This window comes from Hylobates moloch, unplaced genomic scaffold (genome assembly GCF_009828535.3).
Source record: "Hylobates moloch isolate HMO894 unplaced genomic scaffold, HMol_V3 SCAFFOLD_10, whole genome shotgun sequence".
Classification (NCBI taxonomy): Eukaryota; Metazoa; Chordata; class Mammalia; order Primates; family Hylobatidae; genus Hylobates; species Hylobates moloch.
The window spans coordinates 100786224-100802359 of NW_026652285.1; the positions used below are offsets into that span (position 1 = coordinate 100786224).

General features: G+C 45.8%; 1 protein-coding gene across 8 annotated transcripts in view; it reads left to right on the plus strand.

Annotated features, from left to right (window-relative positions):
• The window catches only part of SPTAN1 (spectrin alpha, non-erythrocytic 1), an 80332-nt gene that overhangs the window by 43655 nt on the left and 20541 nt on the right, over positions 1 to 16136 (plus strand). For 5 of the 8 annotated variants that reach the window (XM_058445965.1, XM_058445961.1, XM_058445962.1 and 2 more), the window contains 15 exons: positions 396 to 594; positions 4542 to 4646; positions 5101 to 5124; positions 6189 to 6224; positions 7686 to 7733; positions 8468 to 8559; positions 9172 to 9316; positions 9430 to 9611; positions 11694 to 11793; positions 11942 to 12139; positions 12220 to 12366; positions 12968 to 13071; positions 13216 to 13378; positions 13745 to 13759; positions 15801 to 15932. In XM_058445965.1, coding sequence (XP_058301948.1) covers positions 396 to 594; positions 4542 to 4646; positions 5101 to 5124; positions 6189 to 6224; positions 7686 to 7733; positions 8468 to 8559; positions 9172 to 9316; positions 9430 to 9611; positions 11694 to 11793; positions 11942 to 12139; positions 12220 to 12366; positions 12968 to 13071; positions 13216 to 13378; positions 13745 to 13759; positions 15801 to 15932 — 1690 coding nt within the window. The remainder of the gene's footprint in view (positions 1 to 395; positions 595 to 4541; positions 4647 to 5100; positions 5125 to 6188; positions 6225 to 7685; positions 7734 to 8467; positions 8560 to 9171; positions 9317 to 9429; positions 9612 to 11693; positions 11794 to 11941; positions 12140 to 12219; positions 12367 to 12967; positions 13072 to 13215; positions 13379 to 13744; positions 13760 to 15800; positions 15933 to 16136) is intronic. The other 3 variants (XM_058445966.1, XM_058445959.1, XM_058445964.1) reach the window with 1 other exon arrangement.

The following is a 16136-nucleotide window of genomic DNA, read 5'->3' on the forward strand; positions in this document are numbered from 1 at the left end:
TAAAAGACAAAAAAACCCTCTGTATACATTCTGCCCAGCAAATTCATTTCATCTCTCCACGTAGTTGCATGAACCCTGTGTTACTGTGCTAAGCGCTTGGTTTCAGTCACTTGTGATTGTGTTGTTATAAGTGCAGAATTGGCCTGGGCATAAGTGTGCCTGGCTGTTCTAGCCACCTAGTTGTGAACAGTACAGTGTGCGCATATCTCTCAGGCTGTGGCGTGGGTACTTGGGATCCTCGTCTTCATCTGATAACTCTGTTACTAGGGCATCATCATTACAAACTCGTAGCCTGGAATCCACATCTTGGTGACACCTCGTGGTTTGCCTTTATGTTAGCATCTACAGCTAACTGCCTTCCTTGTCCCTCTTGTCACCCTCTTGAATTCCATCAGATATCATTCTCTGCTGGAACTGGGTGAGAAGCGTAAAGGCATGTTGGAGAAGAGTTGTAAGAAGTTTATGTTGTTCCGTGAAGCGAATGAACTACAGCAATGGATCAATGAGAAGGAAGCCGCTCTGACAAGTGAGGAGGTCGGTGCAGACTTGGAGCAGGTTGAGGTGCTCCAGAAGAAGTTTGATGACTTCCAGAAGGTATGGGCAGTCTTAGGGCTCAGCTGAAAATTTGTTTAAAGATTTGAGTCCCTTGATTTTTTTTTTTTTTTTTTTTTTTTTTGAGATGGATTCTCGCTATCATCCAAGCTGGAGTGCAGTGGTATGACTTTGGCTCACTGCAACCTCTGCCACCCGGGTTCAAGCGATTCCCATGCCTCAGCCTCCCAAGTAGCTGGGATTGCAGGTGCCCGCCACCATGTCCGGCTAATTTTTGTATTTTTAGTGGAGACAGTGTTTCACCATGTTGGCCAGGTTGGCCTCGAACTCCTAACTTCAGATGATCCACCCACCTCAGCCTCCCAAAGTGCTGGGATTATAGGCATGAGCTTCTGTGCCCGGCCAGAGTCTCTTGATTTCTGACTGCAAATTACTGGAATGCAAATTACATAGATTATATTCCATCATCTATGTAGCTTTTTTTTTTTTCCAATTTTTTTTTTTTCCTTTAGAGACAGAGTCTCTCTTTGGTCGCCCAGGCTAGAGTGCAATGGCACAATCTCAGCCCACTGCAACCTCCTCCTCCCAGGTTCAAGCAGTTCTCCTGTCACAGCCTCCCGAGTAGCTCGCCACCATGCCTGGCTAGTTTTTATATTTTTAGTAGAGACGAGGTTTCACCATATTGGTCAGGCTGGTCTCAAACTGCTGACCTCAGGTGATCCGCCTGCCTTGGCCTCTCAAAGTGCTGGGATTACAGGTGTGAGCCACCGCACCTGGCCTCAGTTTTTTTTTTTTTTTTTCAAGACAGTCTCACTCTATCACCCAGGCTAGAGTGCAGTGGCTCCATTTCAGCTCACTGCAACTTCTGCCTCCCAGGCTCAAGTGATTCTAATGCCTCAGCCACCGAGTACCTGGGATTACAGGTACGCACGACCACGTCTGGCAAATTTTTGTATTTTTAGTACAGCTGGGATTTTGCCATGTTGGCCAGCCTGGTCTTGCACTCCTGGCCTCAAGTGATCTGCCCACCTCAGCTTCCCAAAGTGCTGGGATTACAGGCATGAGCTACCACGCCTGGCCTGTGTAGCTATTTTTAAAAGACTTTAATTGAAACCTTTTTGGACGAGTTTAGTTTTAAGGAAAGATATGCTATGTTCTCTACATGTTGTTATAAGAACTTTTTTCTAAGCCTAAACTACAACAGATGTGAAAGTACTCTTTTTTTTTTTTTAATTGGGGTAAATTCACAAAGCTAGGCATTTTAAAGTGTACAATTCAGTGGTATTTAGTACATTCACAATGTTATGCAGCCACCACCTCTAGTTCCGAAACATTTGTGTCACTTCAGAAGAAAACCACATATCCTTTAAGCATTCATTTGCCATTCTCCCTAACCCCAGTGGCCCACGCAGCCACTCCTCTGCTGCTTGCCTCCAGATTTACCTATTCTGAACATTTATATAAATGGAATCACGTTATGTGACTTTTTGTGACTGGCTTCTTTTGTTTATATTTTCTTTCTTTTTTTTGAGACAAGGTATCATTCTGTTGCCCAGGCTGGAGTGCAGTGGCCCAGTCTCGGCTTACTGCAGCCTCCACTTCCTGAGCTCAAGTGATACTCCTGCCTCAGCCTCCTGAGTAGCTGGGACTATAGGTATGCACCACTATGCTCAGCTAATTTTTGTATTTTTTGTAGAGACAAGGTTTCGCCATGTTGCCCAGTCTGGTCTTGAACTCCTGAGCTCAGGCCATCTGCCCAGCTTGCCCTCCCAAAGTGCTGGGATTACAGGTGTGAGCCACTGCACCCGGCCCATAATGTTTTCCAAGTTCATCCTTTTTGTGGCACATACTGGTACTCCATTCCTTTTTATTGCTGAATAATATTTCACTGTTTGATACACTACACATTGTTTTTGGTTTTTGTTGTTTTGTTTTGTTTGTTTGTTTTTTCTGAGACAGAGTCTCGCTCTGTCGCCCAGGCTGGAGTGCAGTGGTGCAATCTCGGCTCACTGCAACCTCCACCTCCCAGGTTCACGCCATTCTCCTGCCTCAGCCTCCTAATTAGCTGGGACTACAGGCGCCCGCCACCACGCCTGGCTAATTTTTTGTATTTTTAGTAGAGACGGCGTTTCACCGTGTTAGCCAGGATGGTCTCGATCTCCTGACCTTGTGATCCACCCGCCTCAGCCTCCCAAAGTGCTGGGATTACAGGCGTGAGCCACCGTGCCTGGCCTGATATACTACACATTGTTTATCCATTCCACCACGTAAAAGGATTCTTATAACAAATTAAAATGAGGAGGGAGTGCTTCTTTCTCCTATAGTAACTGTGCATTAAAATTTTATCTCGTTTTTATTTATTTTTTAGAGATAGGGTCTCACTCTCTCACACAAGGTAGAGTGCAGTGGGATGATCATAGCTCACTGTAACCTTGAACTCCTGTGCTCAAGTGATCCTCCCACCTCAGCCACCCGAGTGGCTGGGACTATGGACATAGGCTACCACATCCATTATTATAATTGAAAAAATTTTTCTGGCGTGGCCCAGTGGTGCACGCCTGTAATCCCAACATGGCGAAAACCCATCTTTGCTGAAAATACAAAAATTAGCTGGGCGTGGTAGCACCTGCCTGTAGTCCCAGCTACTCAGGAGGCTGAGGCACAAAGGTCGCTTGAACCCGGGAGGCGGAGGTTGCAGTGAGCCGTGATCACGCCACCGCACTCCAGTCTGGGCAACAGAGTGAGACTGAGTCTCATTAGAGAAAAAAAATAAAAAAAGAAAAAAAATTTTTCTGTAGAGATAGGGGTCTGGTTATGTTGCCCCCAGCTGGTCTTGAACTCCTTAAGCAATCCTCCTGCTTTGGCCTCCCATAGTCCTAGGATTAAAGGTGTGAGCCACCACACCTGGTCTCATCACATTTTTAAAGCCAAAAAGAGGTTTTAAAAAAGTCTTTATTTGATAAAAATATTTGCTGGGCATAGTGGTGTGTGCCTGTAGTCCAAGCTACTCAGAAGATTGAAGTAGGAGGACTGCTTGAGCCTGGGAAGTAGAGGCTGCAGTGAACCATGATTGTAATACTCCACTCCAGCCTGGGTGACAGCGAGACCCTGTCTCCAAAAAAAATAAAAAACGAAAAAACTACAGTTAATGAAGTAAATTTGAGTCCAATAATTATCTGAGGACTGGGAAAACCAATCCATAGGGATACCTGTTGAACAGATCCTTATAGCTTTTTTTGTTTTGTTTTTGTTTTGTTTTGAGACAGAGTCTTGCTCTGCTGCCCAGGATGGAGTGCAGTGGTGCGATTTTGGCTCACTGCAACCTCTGCCCCACCCCGGGTTCAAGCGATTCTCCTGCCTCAACCTCCTGAATAGCTGGGATTCCAGGCGCCTGCCACCGCGCCCAGCTAATTTTTGTATTTTTAGTAGAGACAGGGTTTCACTATCTTGGCCTGGCTGGTCTTGAACTCCTGACCTCGTGATCCACCCACCTCGGCCTCCCAGTGTTGGGATTACAGGCGTGAGCCACTGCACCCGGCCTGTTTTGTTTTGTTTTTGAGATGGAGTTTTGCTCTTGTTGCCCAGGCTGGAGTGCAATGGCACAATCTCAGCTCACTGCAACCTCTGCCTACCAGGCTCAAGCGATTCTCCTGACTCAGCCTCCTGAGTAGCTGGGATTACAGGCATGGGCCCCCACACCCAGCTGATTTTGTATTTTTAGTAGGGACAGGGTTTCTCCATGTTGGTTAGGCTGGTCTCGAACTCCCGACCTCAGGTGATCCGCCTGCCTCGGCCTCCCAAAGTGCTGGGATTACAGGCATGAGCCACCGTGCCCAGCCATAGCTTATTTTTTTAATCTTTTTTTTTTTTTTTTTTTTGGTAGGCCCTTGTAGAAGAATCCTTAAAGTTTCAAGCCATAGTTTGTGACTGTCTCCTTTGACTTTGGCTTGCTATTTTGGGTTTTAGTTATTATGGCTTTTGCTTTAAAGGACCTGAAGGCCAATGAGTCACGGTTGAAGGACATTAACAAGGTAGCTGAAGACCTGGAGTCTGAAGGTCTCATGGCAGAGGAGGTGCAGGCTGTGCAACAACAGGTAGGTGTCTCCATCTTGGAGTGAGGCTCTGTTGCTGTAAGGATGCAGCTTTGTTCCTCCTGTGTCTGTCACTGCCCAACAAGCAGTGTTTCATAACACAGAATTGTGGCTTGGCTGTAGGTCAGGTCCTCTATGTGACCAAAACCATTTTGATTAACTTCTTTATACCAATATCCCTCACTTTCATTTGGTTTGGGGGGGGGGGCTCCTGTCTTCTCCGTAAGCTCATTAAATATTTAATGTTTATATAGGCATTAACTAATGGTAATTTCATAAGTTCCTCAAAGAAAAGGTTTATATATAAATACTTGAAGCTCTGCTGGACATTTGGACTGGCATTTCCATTTGTCTTTTTGGAATTCTCTCCTGTGTTTCCAGGTTTGGCCATAATGAATATTCTTGAGAGATGTGCATTTCTTCTAATAATAAAACTGGTTTCTCTCTCTCCTTGTAGGAGGTGTATGGCATGATGCCCAGGGTAAGTTTCGGGTGCTGCATGTGGATCTTGAACATAAAAAGGACTTAAATCTTGGGAAGAATATCAAGCCAAGAACTTCATCAGAATTGCTGTTCCTGAACCTCAGATGCCTTTTGTGTGTAAAGATTTGTGGAAAACACCAAAAACTGATATCTCTTTTTTTTTTGAGACGGAGTCTCACTCTGTCACCCAGGCTGGAGTGCAGTGGTGTGATCTTGGCTCACTGCAACCTCCACCTCCCAGGTTCAAGCGATTCTCCCGTCCCAGCTTCCTGAGTAGCTGGAATTCCAGGCATGTGGCACCACACCCAGCTAATTTTTGTATTTTTAGTAGAGATGAGGTTTCACCACGTTGTCCAGGCTGGTCTTGAACTCCCAACCTCAGGTGATCCGCCCACCTCAGCTTCCCAGAGTGCTGGGATTACAGATGTGAGCCACCACGCCTGGCCCAGAAATTGATTTCTATTTGCCATTCTCCAAAAGACAAAAAAGGTTGTTTTGTTTTGTTTTGTTTTTAAGAGATAGGGTCTTGCTTTGTTGCCCATACTGGAGGTCAGTGGCTTGTCACAGCTGCAGTTATAGCGTACTGCAGCCTCGAACTCCTGGCCTCAAGCAATCCTCCCACCTCAGCCTCCCACGTATCTAGGACAACAGGCATGCAACACAAAGCGCAGCTCTGGAAAAAAAAAAAAAAGTCTTTGTCTCTTCAGTTTTCTAAAACTTTTTCTATAGCTATCTTTAGGTTTGTTTATTACCCCTTTGCAGACAATGAGTACAACATAAAGAACAGTTGGTGGTTTTCTTATTAAATTTCTTTATTCTGTCCATTTCTTGTACTGGATAAAAAATTAGAATTTTTCTCTCCTGTTTGTTGGCTTAATTTTTCTTAACCAGCCTTGTAGTTTGTTACCAGCCAAACTATGGAGGGAAAATGCTGTTTTGGTTAATGTTTTAATAGCTGGGATCTCCCCTGGGGGAAACTAGAGTCATTAGCTGGAAAGGCCAGGTGCTTTGTTGTTTCATGGTCAATTGCTTGGCTGCCTAAATTCCTCTTCCTTTGAATAGGATGAAACTGATTCCAAGACAGCCTCCCCGTGGAAGGTAAGAACGCCTTTGCAAATTATTGTTTTCAAGAGTTTTGCGAGATCATGAAATATGTCCTTTTCTGGTGTGCCTTTCTCTGAATATTCAGCTTGTCTTAAGTCTTTAGTCATTTCTGGACTTGCTTGGGCTGGTTTCTTTCCGAATCTGTTAACTCTTAAAATGTGATGCTTAATATACAAAAGCAGAGTGTCTTTGTCAAATGCTCAGTACAGTTAGGTTGCATTGATTACCCGTGTTGGTGCCGGATATGCTGTGGCAGGGAGCACTGTCGTTGGCAGGGTCCCACCAGTAAGAGGCGGTCCAAAGGGAAATGACGTGCACATGAGAACAACTGCACATGTGAAGGAGGGCAGGCCTTCATTCACCATCTGCCTGGCCTCTTTATCCTGTGGCCTAAGCAAGGCTTCAGAGATGCCCAATACAGAGATGTAAAGGGAGGAATGAGATGTTTCCCCACTACAGTAGACATTTTTCTGGACAAATCCGGGTGTGAATATGGCTTAACCAGAATGGGCCATCCCTGACCAAGAATACAGGGGAGAAGGTGTGTTTTTTTGTTTTGTTTTGTTTTGTTTTGTTTTGTTTTGAGATGGAGTATTACCCTGTCACGCAGGCTGGAGTGCAGTGGTGCAATCTCAGCTCACTGCAACCTCTGCCTCCCAGGTTCAAGTGATTCTCCTGCCTCAGCCTCCCCAAGTAGCTGGAATTACAGGCTCACACCACTGTGCCCAGCTAATTTTTGTATAGTGGAGACGGGGTTTCACCATGTTGGTCAGGCTGGTCTCAAACTCCTGACCTCAGGTGATCCACCCACCTTGGCCTCCCGAAGTGCTGGGATTACAGGCGTGAGCCACCATGCCTAGCCGTAAGGGACTTCAGATTTTTAGAGGTATCTATGTTGTTGAAAGCTACGTTGTTGAAATGCACATTGTTGAAAGCTAATTCACTGCTTTATTTTTTCCCTCTGGTAAAGCCGTTGCCCTTCAACGGGGATACTGTTAAAAAGAACAGCAACCCCGTAACTATAATTGGAGGTGAAAGTGATTATTAGCGCTCCTGGCCGTTAAACAGTCTCAGCTGCCAGCATTTGTTAAATTTAGGGTTTTTTTTTTTCCTGGAATGTTCTCCTGTAGTATAGACAAGAAAATGACACTAATCATTAGTCTTTTAGGTATTTTTCTGTCCAACTAGCTGCTAGAATTGTGGTTTTTACCATTCTCTTTTCACTCTTCATCAGATAAAATTAATTACTCAGCTGAGTCTAATTGTGCACTTTGGGTATTTTCATGACCTTCTGGTAGTTGACACTTCTACTGATGTCTCTGTTAAGAATGTTGCCAGTATCCCTTTAAGGTAATTTGGGTTGATCACAGGGACCTCGTCAATGACATTTGCAGCTCAGATCTCTAACTGCCAGACACTTGATTAGTTTTGCCTTCTGCTTTCCTCCCTACCTAGTCTGCTCGTCTGATGGTTCACACCGTGGCCACCTTTAATTCCATCAAGGTAAGAAGCAGTGACCATCTCCTCTGATCTCCCCTGGTTTTCTCTACTATCTTCCTTCCCTGTCTACAGCAGAGCTCTTGTTCTTGTCAACCGGGTGACCTGTGACATATCTCAACTCTGCTGGGTCCAAGCATGTCCTAAGTAAACATCAGCACGCTCGTGGCCGCTGGGTAGCGTGGTGGCTTTCTTGGTCAAGAGCCCACCGGTTCTCAACAGTGGAGCAAGCCTTCCCTCTGATTTCCAGTAGGGCAGGGAGCTGGAAGGAGTACAGTCTCAGGAATGCAGTGAGCGGCTTCCTTGCCGCCTGCAGTGTGAGGTCCTGTGGCATGCCGGCTCTTCCCAGGCCTGCTCTGGCTGAGAGTCTGCTGATTGGGTGTTGGGAGGCAGCAGACTCGCTGGGATTTCTCCACGCAGCTGTGACTTAGGAAGCAGTTGCTACCTGCCAGGCCCCAGGCTAGGAGGTGAGAGTAAGGCAAAGTCAGCTGTGTCTCTCCTGCTGCCTCAGAGGGGATGCCTAGGTCAGGTGTTTGTGGGTGCTAAAGCTGTCAAGCACAGCTAGTTTTGGTTGGCTCTTACTGGAATATTGTATACTAATTTATTCAGCGAGGAAGGTTGGAAACAGGAAATTATATGTGCCCTAGCATCTCCTTCAAGCAAAGTCATTTTCCCAAAGTCTGACTGGAGACATGACAGGAGAGGGAGTGCAGTGGAGCTGATGTTTTGCTGTCCTGCAGGAGCTGAATGAGCGCTGGCGGTCCCTACAGCAGCTGGCCGAGGAACGGAGCCAGCTCTTGGGCAGCGCCCATGAAGTACAGAGGTTCCACAGGTGAGGGGTCAGCCCTGGGCTGGGAGAGGGAGAAACAGGTGACTGCTGGTTTCCTGACAGCCCCCAAGCTTGCTGACTGAGATCCTAGAGCAATGGCTGGCTCTTACTGATGTTTATATCTGACACAGGGTGGATGCTCAGTAAATCCTGCTAAGTGAATTCTTTTGCTTTTTAGAGTTATTGGTGGTAGCCACAGACAAATATACAAATGTCAGCTAAATAAATTTTTTTAGGCTGGGCGTGGGATTACATGCCTGTAATCCCAGCACTTTGGGAGGCTAAGGCAGGCAGATCACCTCAGGTCAGGAGTTCGAGACCAGCCTGGCCAACATGGGGAAACCCACCTCTACTAAAAATAAAAAAATTAGCTGGGCGTGGTGGCGGGCACCTGTAACCCCAGCCACTTGGGAGGTTGAGGCAGGAGAATCGCTTGAACCCGGTGGGGGCAGAGCTTGCAGTGAACCGAGATTGTGCATTGTGCTCCAGCCTGGGTGACAAGAACGAAACTCCGTCTCAGTAAATAAATAAATAAATAAAATTTTTTTAGTGTCTGTCCTGTAATCAAGGCAGTTGTACTCGGCATTTCTTAACCTGAATGTGTCTCGCCTTTAGAGATGCTGATGAAACCAAAGAATGGATTGAAGAGAAGAATCAAGCTCTAAACACAGACAATTATGGACATGATCTCGCCAGTGTCCAGGCCCTGCAACGCAAGCATGAGGGCTTCGAGAGGGACCTTGCGGCTCTTGGTGACAAGGTGAGAGGACCCAAAGTCATCTTCTGGCATTTTTGCCCCAGAAAGAGCAGAGTCTTCTGTTCTGCAGAGCACACCCCCTTACTACAAGCTCATTCACCACTTTCTTCCCATAGGTAAACTCCCTTGGTGAAACAGCAGAGCGCCTGATCCAGTCCCATCCCGAGTCAGCAGAAGACCTGCAGGAAAAGTGCACAGAGTTAAACCAGGCCTGGAGCAGCCTGGGGAAACGTGCAGATCAGCGCAAGGCAAAGTTGGGTGACTCCCACGACCTGCAGCGCTTCCTTAGCGATTTCCGGTACGGAGCCATGTTCACTCAGACTTCTGGAACATAGAGCCTTTGTTGTAGGGGTCATTTTTATTGTGAAAGTAGTACGTGCTCAGTGGGGTACAGTGGCTCACACCTGTAATCCAAGCACTTTGGGAAGCCGAGGCAGGATCGCTTGAACTCAGGAGCTGGAGACCAGCCTGGGCTACATGGGGAAACTCTTATCTCTATTATAAAATTTTAATTTAAAAATTAAAAACGGCCGGGCGCAGTGGCTCACGCCTGTAATCCCAGCGCTTTGGGAGGCCGAGGCGGGTGGATCACCTGAGGTCAAGAGTTCAAGACCAGCCTGGCCAACATGGCAAAACCCCTTCTCTACTAAAAGTACAAAAATTAGCTGGGCATGAGAGCAGGCACCTATAATCACAGCTACTCAGGAGGCTGAGGCAGGAGAATTGCTTGAACCTGGGAGGTGGAGGTTGCAGTGAGCCGAGATCGTGCCACTGCACTCCAGCCCAGGCAACAAGAGTGAGACTCCATCTCAAAAAAAAAAAAAAAAAAATTAAAAACAGAAAAAAGTAGTACATAATCAATGTAAAATAGTCAAACTACTGAATGCCAGATTGTTAAAAATAAGTCTCCGCAGCCGGGCACGGTGGCTCACGCCTGTAATCCCAGCACTCTGGGGAGCCAAGGCAGGTGGATCACGAGGTCAGGAGTTTAAGACCAGCCTGGCCAATATGGTGAAACCCCATCTCTACTAAAAATACAAACATCAGCCAGGCGCGGTGGCACACACCTGTAATTCCAGCTACTCGGGAGGCTGAGGCAGGAGAATCACTCGAACCCAGGAGGCAGAGGTTGCAGTGAGCCGAGATCGCACCGCTGCACTCCAGCCTGGGCGATGGAGCAAGACTCTGCCTCAAAAAAAAAAAAAAAAGTCTCTACTTTCCTATGCAAGTACGGGCATACCCTGTCTCATCCCCTTGCCATATGACATTATATTTTTCCCTAGACATATATATATATATTTTTTTTTTTTTTTTGAGACGGAGTTTTGCAACCTCCACCTCCTGGGTTCAAGCGATTCTCCTGCCTCAGCCTCCCGAGTAGCTGGGATCACAGGCATGCACCACCAAGTCTGGCTAATTTTGTATTTTTTTTAGTAGAGACGGGGTTTCTCCATGTTGGTCATGCTGGAGTCTCGAACTCCTGACCTCAGGTGATCCACCCACCTCGGCCTCCCAAAGTGCTGGGATTACAGGCATGAGCCACTGCGCTGGTCTTCTTTTTCTTCTTTTTATTGAGGTAAGGGCCACATAACATACAATTAACTACTTTAAAATGTGCAATCCAGTGACATTTAATGTATTCACAGTGTTGTGCAGCCACCTCTCTCTAGTTTTGGAACATTTTCATTGCCCTAGAATAACATCCCTTAGCTAATCACCCCCTCTTCTCTCTTCCCCACCCACTAGGAATCCTTTATCTGCTTTCTATGTCTATGGATTTACCTCTTCTGGACATGTCATATAAAAGGAATCATACCATATCTGACCTTACACACTCAGTTTTGTGCCCTTGTGGTTGTACAGCTGTGAGAAACTGGATCAGATGCATGCCCAGGCCTAGGGCTTCAAGGGTTAATCCTAAAGAAAGGCTTTTTCTTTTTTTTATTTTTTTTTTAGAGACAGGGTTGCACCACATCGCCCAAGCTGGTCTTGAATTCCTGAACTCAAGCAATCCTCCTGCCACAGCCTCCCAAAGTGCTGGGATTACAGGCGTGAGCCACCACGCCTGGCCAACAAAGGCTTTTTCATTTGACGCTATCAAAGACTTAATTGTAGCTAGAACTTGTTATTCTGGAGGGTGAAAAGATCTTAATTATAAACTTACTGACTTTTCCTCTGAGAAATTTGGACTTTTAAAAAAATAACAAGAAGAACAAGAAGTTTTTGAACACTTTGCCCAAAGACCTAGCCTCATTCAGTAGATTAGATTAACCCAAGATAACTTTCTGAGGCAAGAATTATGTCGTTCTCTGTTTTCCTGGGCAGAAGATCTCCTTACCAGGTAATATAATAGCTATTTTTCTGGGGTTCTGGTTTCCAGGGACCTCATGTCTTGGATCAATGGAATACGGGGGTTGGTGTCCTCAGACGAGCTAGCCAAGGATGTCACCGGAGCTGAGGCGTTGCTGGAGCGACACCAGGTGGGTGGACCTGCCTGCTGAGTAGCAAAGACGTGGCTGCTCTGCAGGGCCCTAGAGGCCTCATTCCCACCCTTTGTGGTGAGTCGGTGGTTGACGTCAGAGTGGGCATCTGCCGCCAGTTACCTAATCCCTTCCCTCCTTTTGGCAGGAACACCGGACAGAAATCGATGCCAGGGCTGGCACTTTCCAGGCATTTGAGCAGTTTGGACAGCAGCTGTTGGCTCATGGACACTATGCCAGCCCTGAGATCAAGCAGAAACTTGATATTCTTGACCAGGAGCGTGCAGACCTGGAGAAGGCCTGGGTTCAGCGCAGGATGATGCTGGATCAGTGCCTTGAACTGCAGGTATGTGTGCTCCTGGTTTCTGACCAAGTGTTTCCTTGCTGAAGGGCCTCATTTTCTCACCTGCCTGTTGCCCTCTTTAGCTGTTCCATCGGGACTGTGAGCAAGCTGAGAACTGGATGGCTGCCCGGGAGGCCTTCTTGAATACCGAAGACAAAGGAGACTCACTGGACAGCGTAGAGGCTCTGATCAAAAAACATGAAGACTTTGACAAAGCAATTAACGTCCAGGTGAGGCCTCTGGACCACGGAGTTGGAGTCTGGATTTTTCCTGATTGACATCTGTTTCTTGGCTTATATAGTCACTGTTATATCTCCAAGGAATACCTACGTCATCTAAGAAAAATATGTACATAAATAATCTTTAAAACTTGATAGATTCTGGTATTTCTGAGATTTTAATAATGGGGTTGCCACAGGAAAAGAAATATTTTATTATCAAAGGGAGGAAAAACGAAAGTGTGGGTAGGTTAGGGAATAATGAACAAACAACAAGGAAGATGTAAAACTCTTTGATTTATAAGTCACTTTGCTGTAAATCTGACAACATTTTCCTATTATCAAGCTTAATTTTGTTCTGTTCTGATATCCTAACACCTGCCCCACCTGAGTGACCTGGAGACTTCTTGAGTTAAACTCTACTCTGGTAATGAATGAAATCAAGCTTTCTTCTGGCGTTTTACACTCTTGCTTCTAAAGTGTCAGTGTATTCTGATCCTGCCACCAGCTAGTTCTCAGTCACCCAAAATAACTATCCTTTTCTCAAGATCGGCAGTCCAGGCAGGGCCCAGCTGCAGGCCCACCTTGACCTCACGCCTTTGTTTCCTGACAGGAAGAGAAGATTGCTGCTCTGCAGGCCTTTGCCGACCAGCTCATTGCTGCCGGCCATTATGCCAAGGGAGACATTTCTAGTCGGCGCAATGAGGTCTTGGACAGGTGGGTGTCCTGTGGCACTGACATAGTCACCAGCCCTGAGAGGATGCATCCCCTCATATGAAGGCCCAGGCCTGTTCTCTCTCCCCACTTCCTTCTCCGCAGTAAGATACGTTCATGTTGGAGCTCATGGTTTCACTCTTTCAGGTGGCGACGTCTGAAAGCCCAAATGATTGAGAAAAGGTCAAAGCTAGGAGAATCTCAAACCCTCCAACAGTTCAGCCGGGATGTGGATGAGATTGAGGCTTGGATCAGTGAAAAACTGCAAACAGCGAGTGATGAGTCATACAAGGATCCGACCAACATCCAGGTAAGCTGAAGTGACTGGGTGTTGGTCTTGATGGAGCCTTATGTTATTGAGTAGATTTTGTTAAATAAAGCATTTATAAAACAATCTCCTTGCACCCATGAGAAGTCAGTGAAAAATATTTTAGTAAGCCAAGCCAGTGGGAAAGCCCTACTCAAGTTTCAGAGCCATTTAAAAGTTGCCTTCCTCATTTGTCTCTATTAAAACTATTTCTGCTATAATAAAAGTCTATAGAATCCCCCTTCTATTACTGTTCCCAAATGCTGAGCTTCCCGGGGGAAGTATGACAAAATGAGTTTCTATTTAATAGCTGATATGTGTGTCCACATCAGTGTACTGAACTCTTGTTCTTTTAATCTATTTTTGTAGCTTTCCAAGCTGCTGGTAAGTTTTTAATTTTTTTAAGAGTTGTAGTTAAATGAGCTCCAGTATCTGTGTTCCTCTGCATAGATTATTGTTATTATTGTGGTCACACGGTCTGCTGGTGTCTCTTCATCCATCCTTTTCATTTCTAATCATCCATTACACTCCATTCAAGTGTCCCTGTGGGATGTGGCTTTCTCTGTTGTAATTAGCCTGCAACGCCTTACTCCCCCTTCTCTCCCCCAGTTTATCACTTAGGCAAATTCTGTACAGTGTTTGATTTGCGGGGCAGTAGTTGACCATTTTCTTTCAAGGAGTGCTTCCTTTTGAAGATGGAACATCAGCTTCAGCTTTTTCTTTGTAGACATTGGCTCAGAGTTGCTATGAGCTCATGGGGTTCGGTGGCCCAGGCAGAGGAGGCCAGTCTGGTGTGAGGGTTTTAATGCATACGCACTCTGGCATCCAGAGGTGCCAGTCAGGAGAGGAACAGCTAGAGAACTGTAGAGAGACGGATGATCTATTAATACCTCCAAATCTTCAAGGAACACAAATGAGAAGTTAAGATAAAAGCAGACATCACTCAACAGGTAGTGAAAGGAGACTTCAGTCAACATGTAGCTCAAAGTTGCTTAAGCGGGTGGAAGAAATGAAGATAGAGAAGAGAGTAAATGGGATTTGAACCAAAGGGTGACCAGAACAAGGAACAGAAGAAGAGGGGAACGGGACTTTTGTCAGGATATCTGAGTGTTTGAGACCCTTTTTGTTCTTTTGGGATCAGGCAGTGGGAGAACGTAACAAGGACATTTCATGTTAGTGCTGAATTGAGCCAGATGGCTCCATCATTTGACAGTTGCTGCCTCTTAAATGAAACATTTGATGCAGAATTCCCCAACACTACTGCCTTTTAGTTGTTTTTCTTTTCCCCCAAAATAACACTCTCCCCTGAGACCCTGCATTTCTCACCCAGCCAATTGTTTTTCCCAGAATTGTGGCACAGCTGCTATGTCCTTGCAATTGTCTCTTGTAGCATTTCAGTACCTTCTGTTTCTTTATGGATTCATAAAAACCATATCAGGCGCCCAGGATCAGGAGCCCATCCTTCTCCTAGCCATTTCGTTTCCCAGTAAAATAAATTCCTTCCTGCAGTCAAGCCTGGGTTCTGACAGTATCCCAGTGTTTTGATTAATGACAGCTACCTAAAGATAAATCAACAAAGCCAATGTCTGTAGTAGCTGTAGATTTCTCCTCTGTCAACAGAGGGATAAGACTGACCATCAAATATTATTTTGCTGGTTATTATAATTTATGTTATGAATTTTGCTTAATGGTGATTTCTGCTTTAGATGATGAAATGTCCATATGTATTTCATTCATTAGAGCCTATCTCCAATAAGGAGAAAGCCATGGATGGAAATTGATGTACAAGCAGATTCAAAACTGAAGTTGGCCGTTGCCATCTTCTGGAAAGTGTTAGAAAGTGTATAATTCTAGGGCTTCACTCCCAAATAGCTAGCATAGCTACTGCAAGAATTGATTTTTTGGCCGGGCTTGGTGGCTCATGCTTGTAATCCCTTTGGGAGGCCAACGCGGCTCAATTGCTTGAGCTCAGGAGTTCAAGACCAGCCTGGGAAACATGGCGAAACCCCATCTCTACAAAAAATAGAAAAATTAGCCGGGTGTGATGTCATGCACCCATGGTCCCAGCTATTTGGGAGGCTGAGGTAGGAGGACTGCTTGAGCCAAAGAGGTTGAGGCTGCAGTGAGCTGAGATTATGCCACTGCACTCCAGCCTGGGCAACTGAGCAAGACCCTGTCTCAAAAAAAAGGACTTCCAATTCATCTACTCCTGAGCTAGTACATTTCCTTTCTCCTTTGCTAACTCCCCAAGAGATGAACCCTAAAATACTTCATACAGACTCCAATTGCCTTCTGTTAAAAACGTTGGCATTTACCCCAGTTCTTTATGTTTGCTGCCACTCCCTCCCTCTGAGAACCCCTTCCCCCTGAAAAGACAGTAACCTAGCAGGAACTGGTTTGGAAAAAATTTTTTTGGTATTTTTAGAGCAAGCACCAGAAGCACCAGGCTTTTGAAGCAGAGCTGCATGCCAATGCTGACCGGATCCGTGGGGTTATCGACATGGGCAACTCCCTCATTGAACGTGGAGCCTGTGCCGGCAGTGAGGATGCTGTCAAGGTATGGCCCACCAGCTCCTGGTGCCCTGGCAAGAACATGAGCAACGTCACTGTCAACCTGATAAAATAACTTGGACATACAGTCTTAAGACACTAAATGGATTAGAAGACTTTAGGCTGAATTACAGATGGGGAATGCTAGTGAGAATGGCTCCTATGAGTGTTTTCCATTCTCTTCTCTTAGAAGTTCTCAAATTGAGCTTTA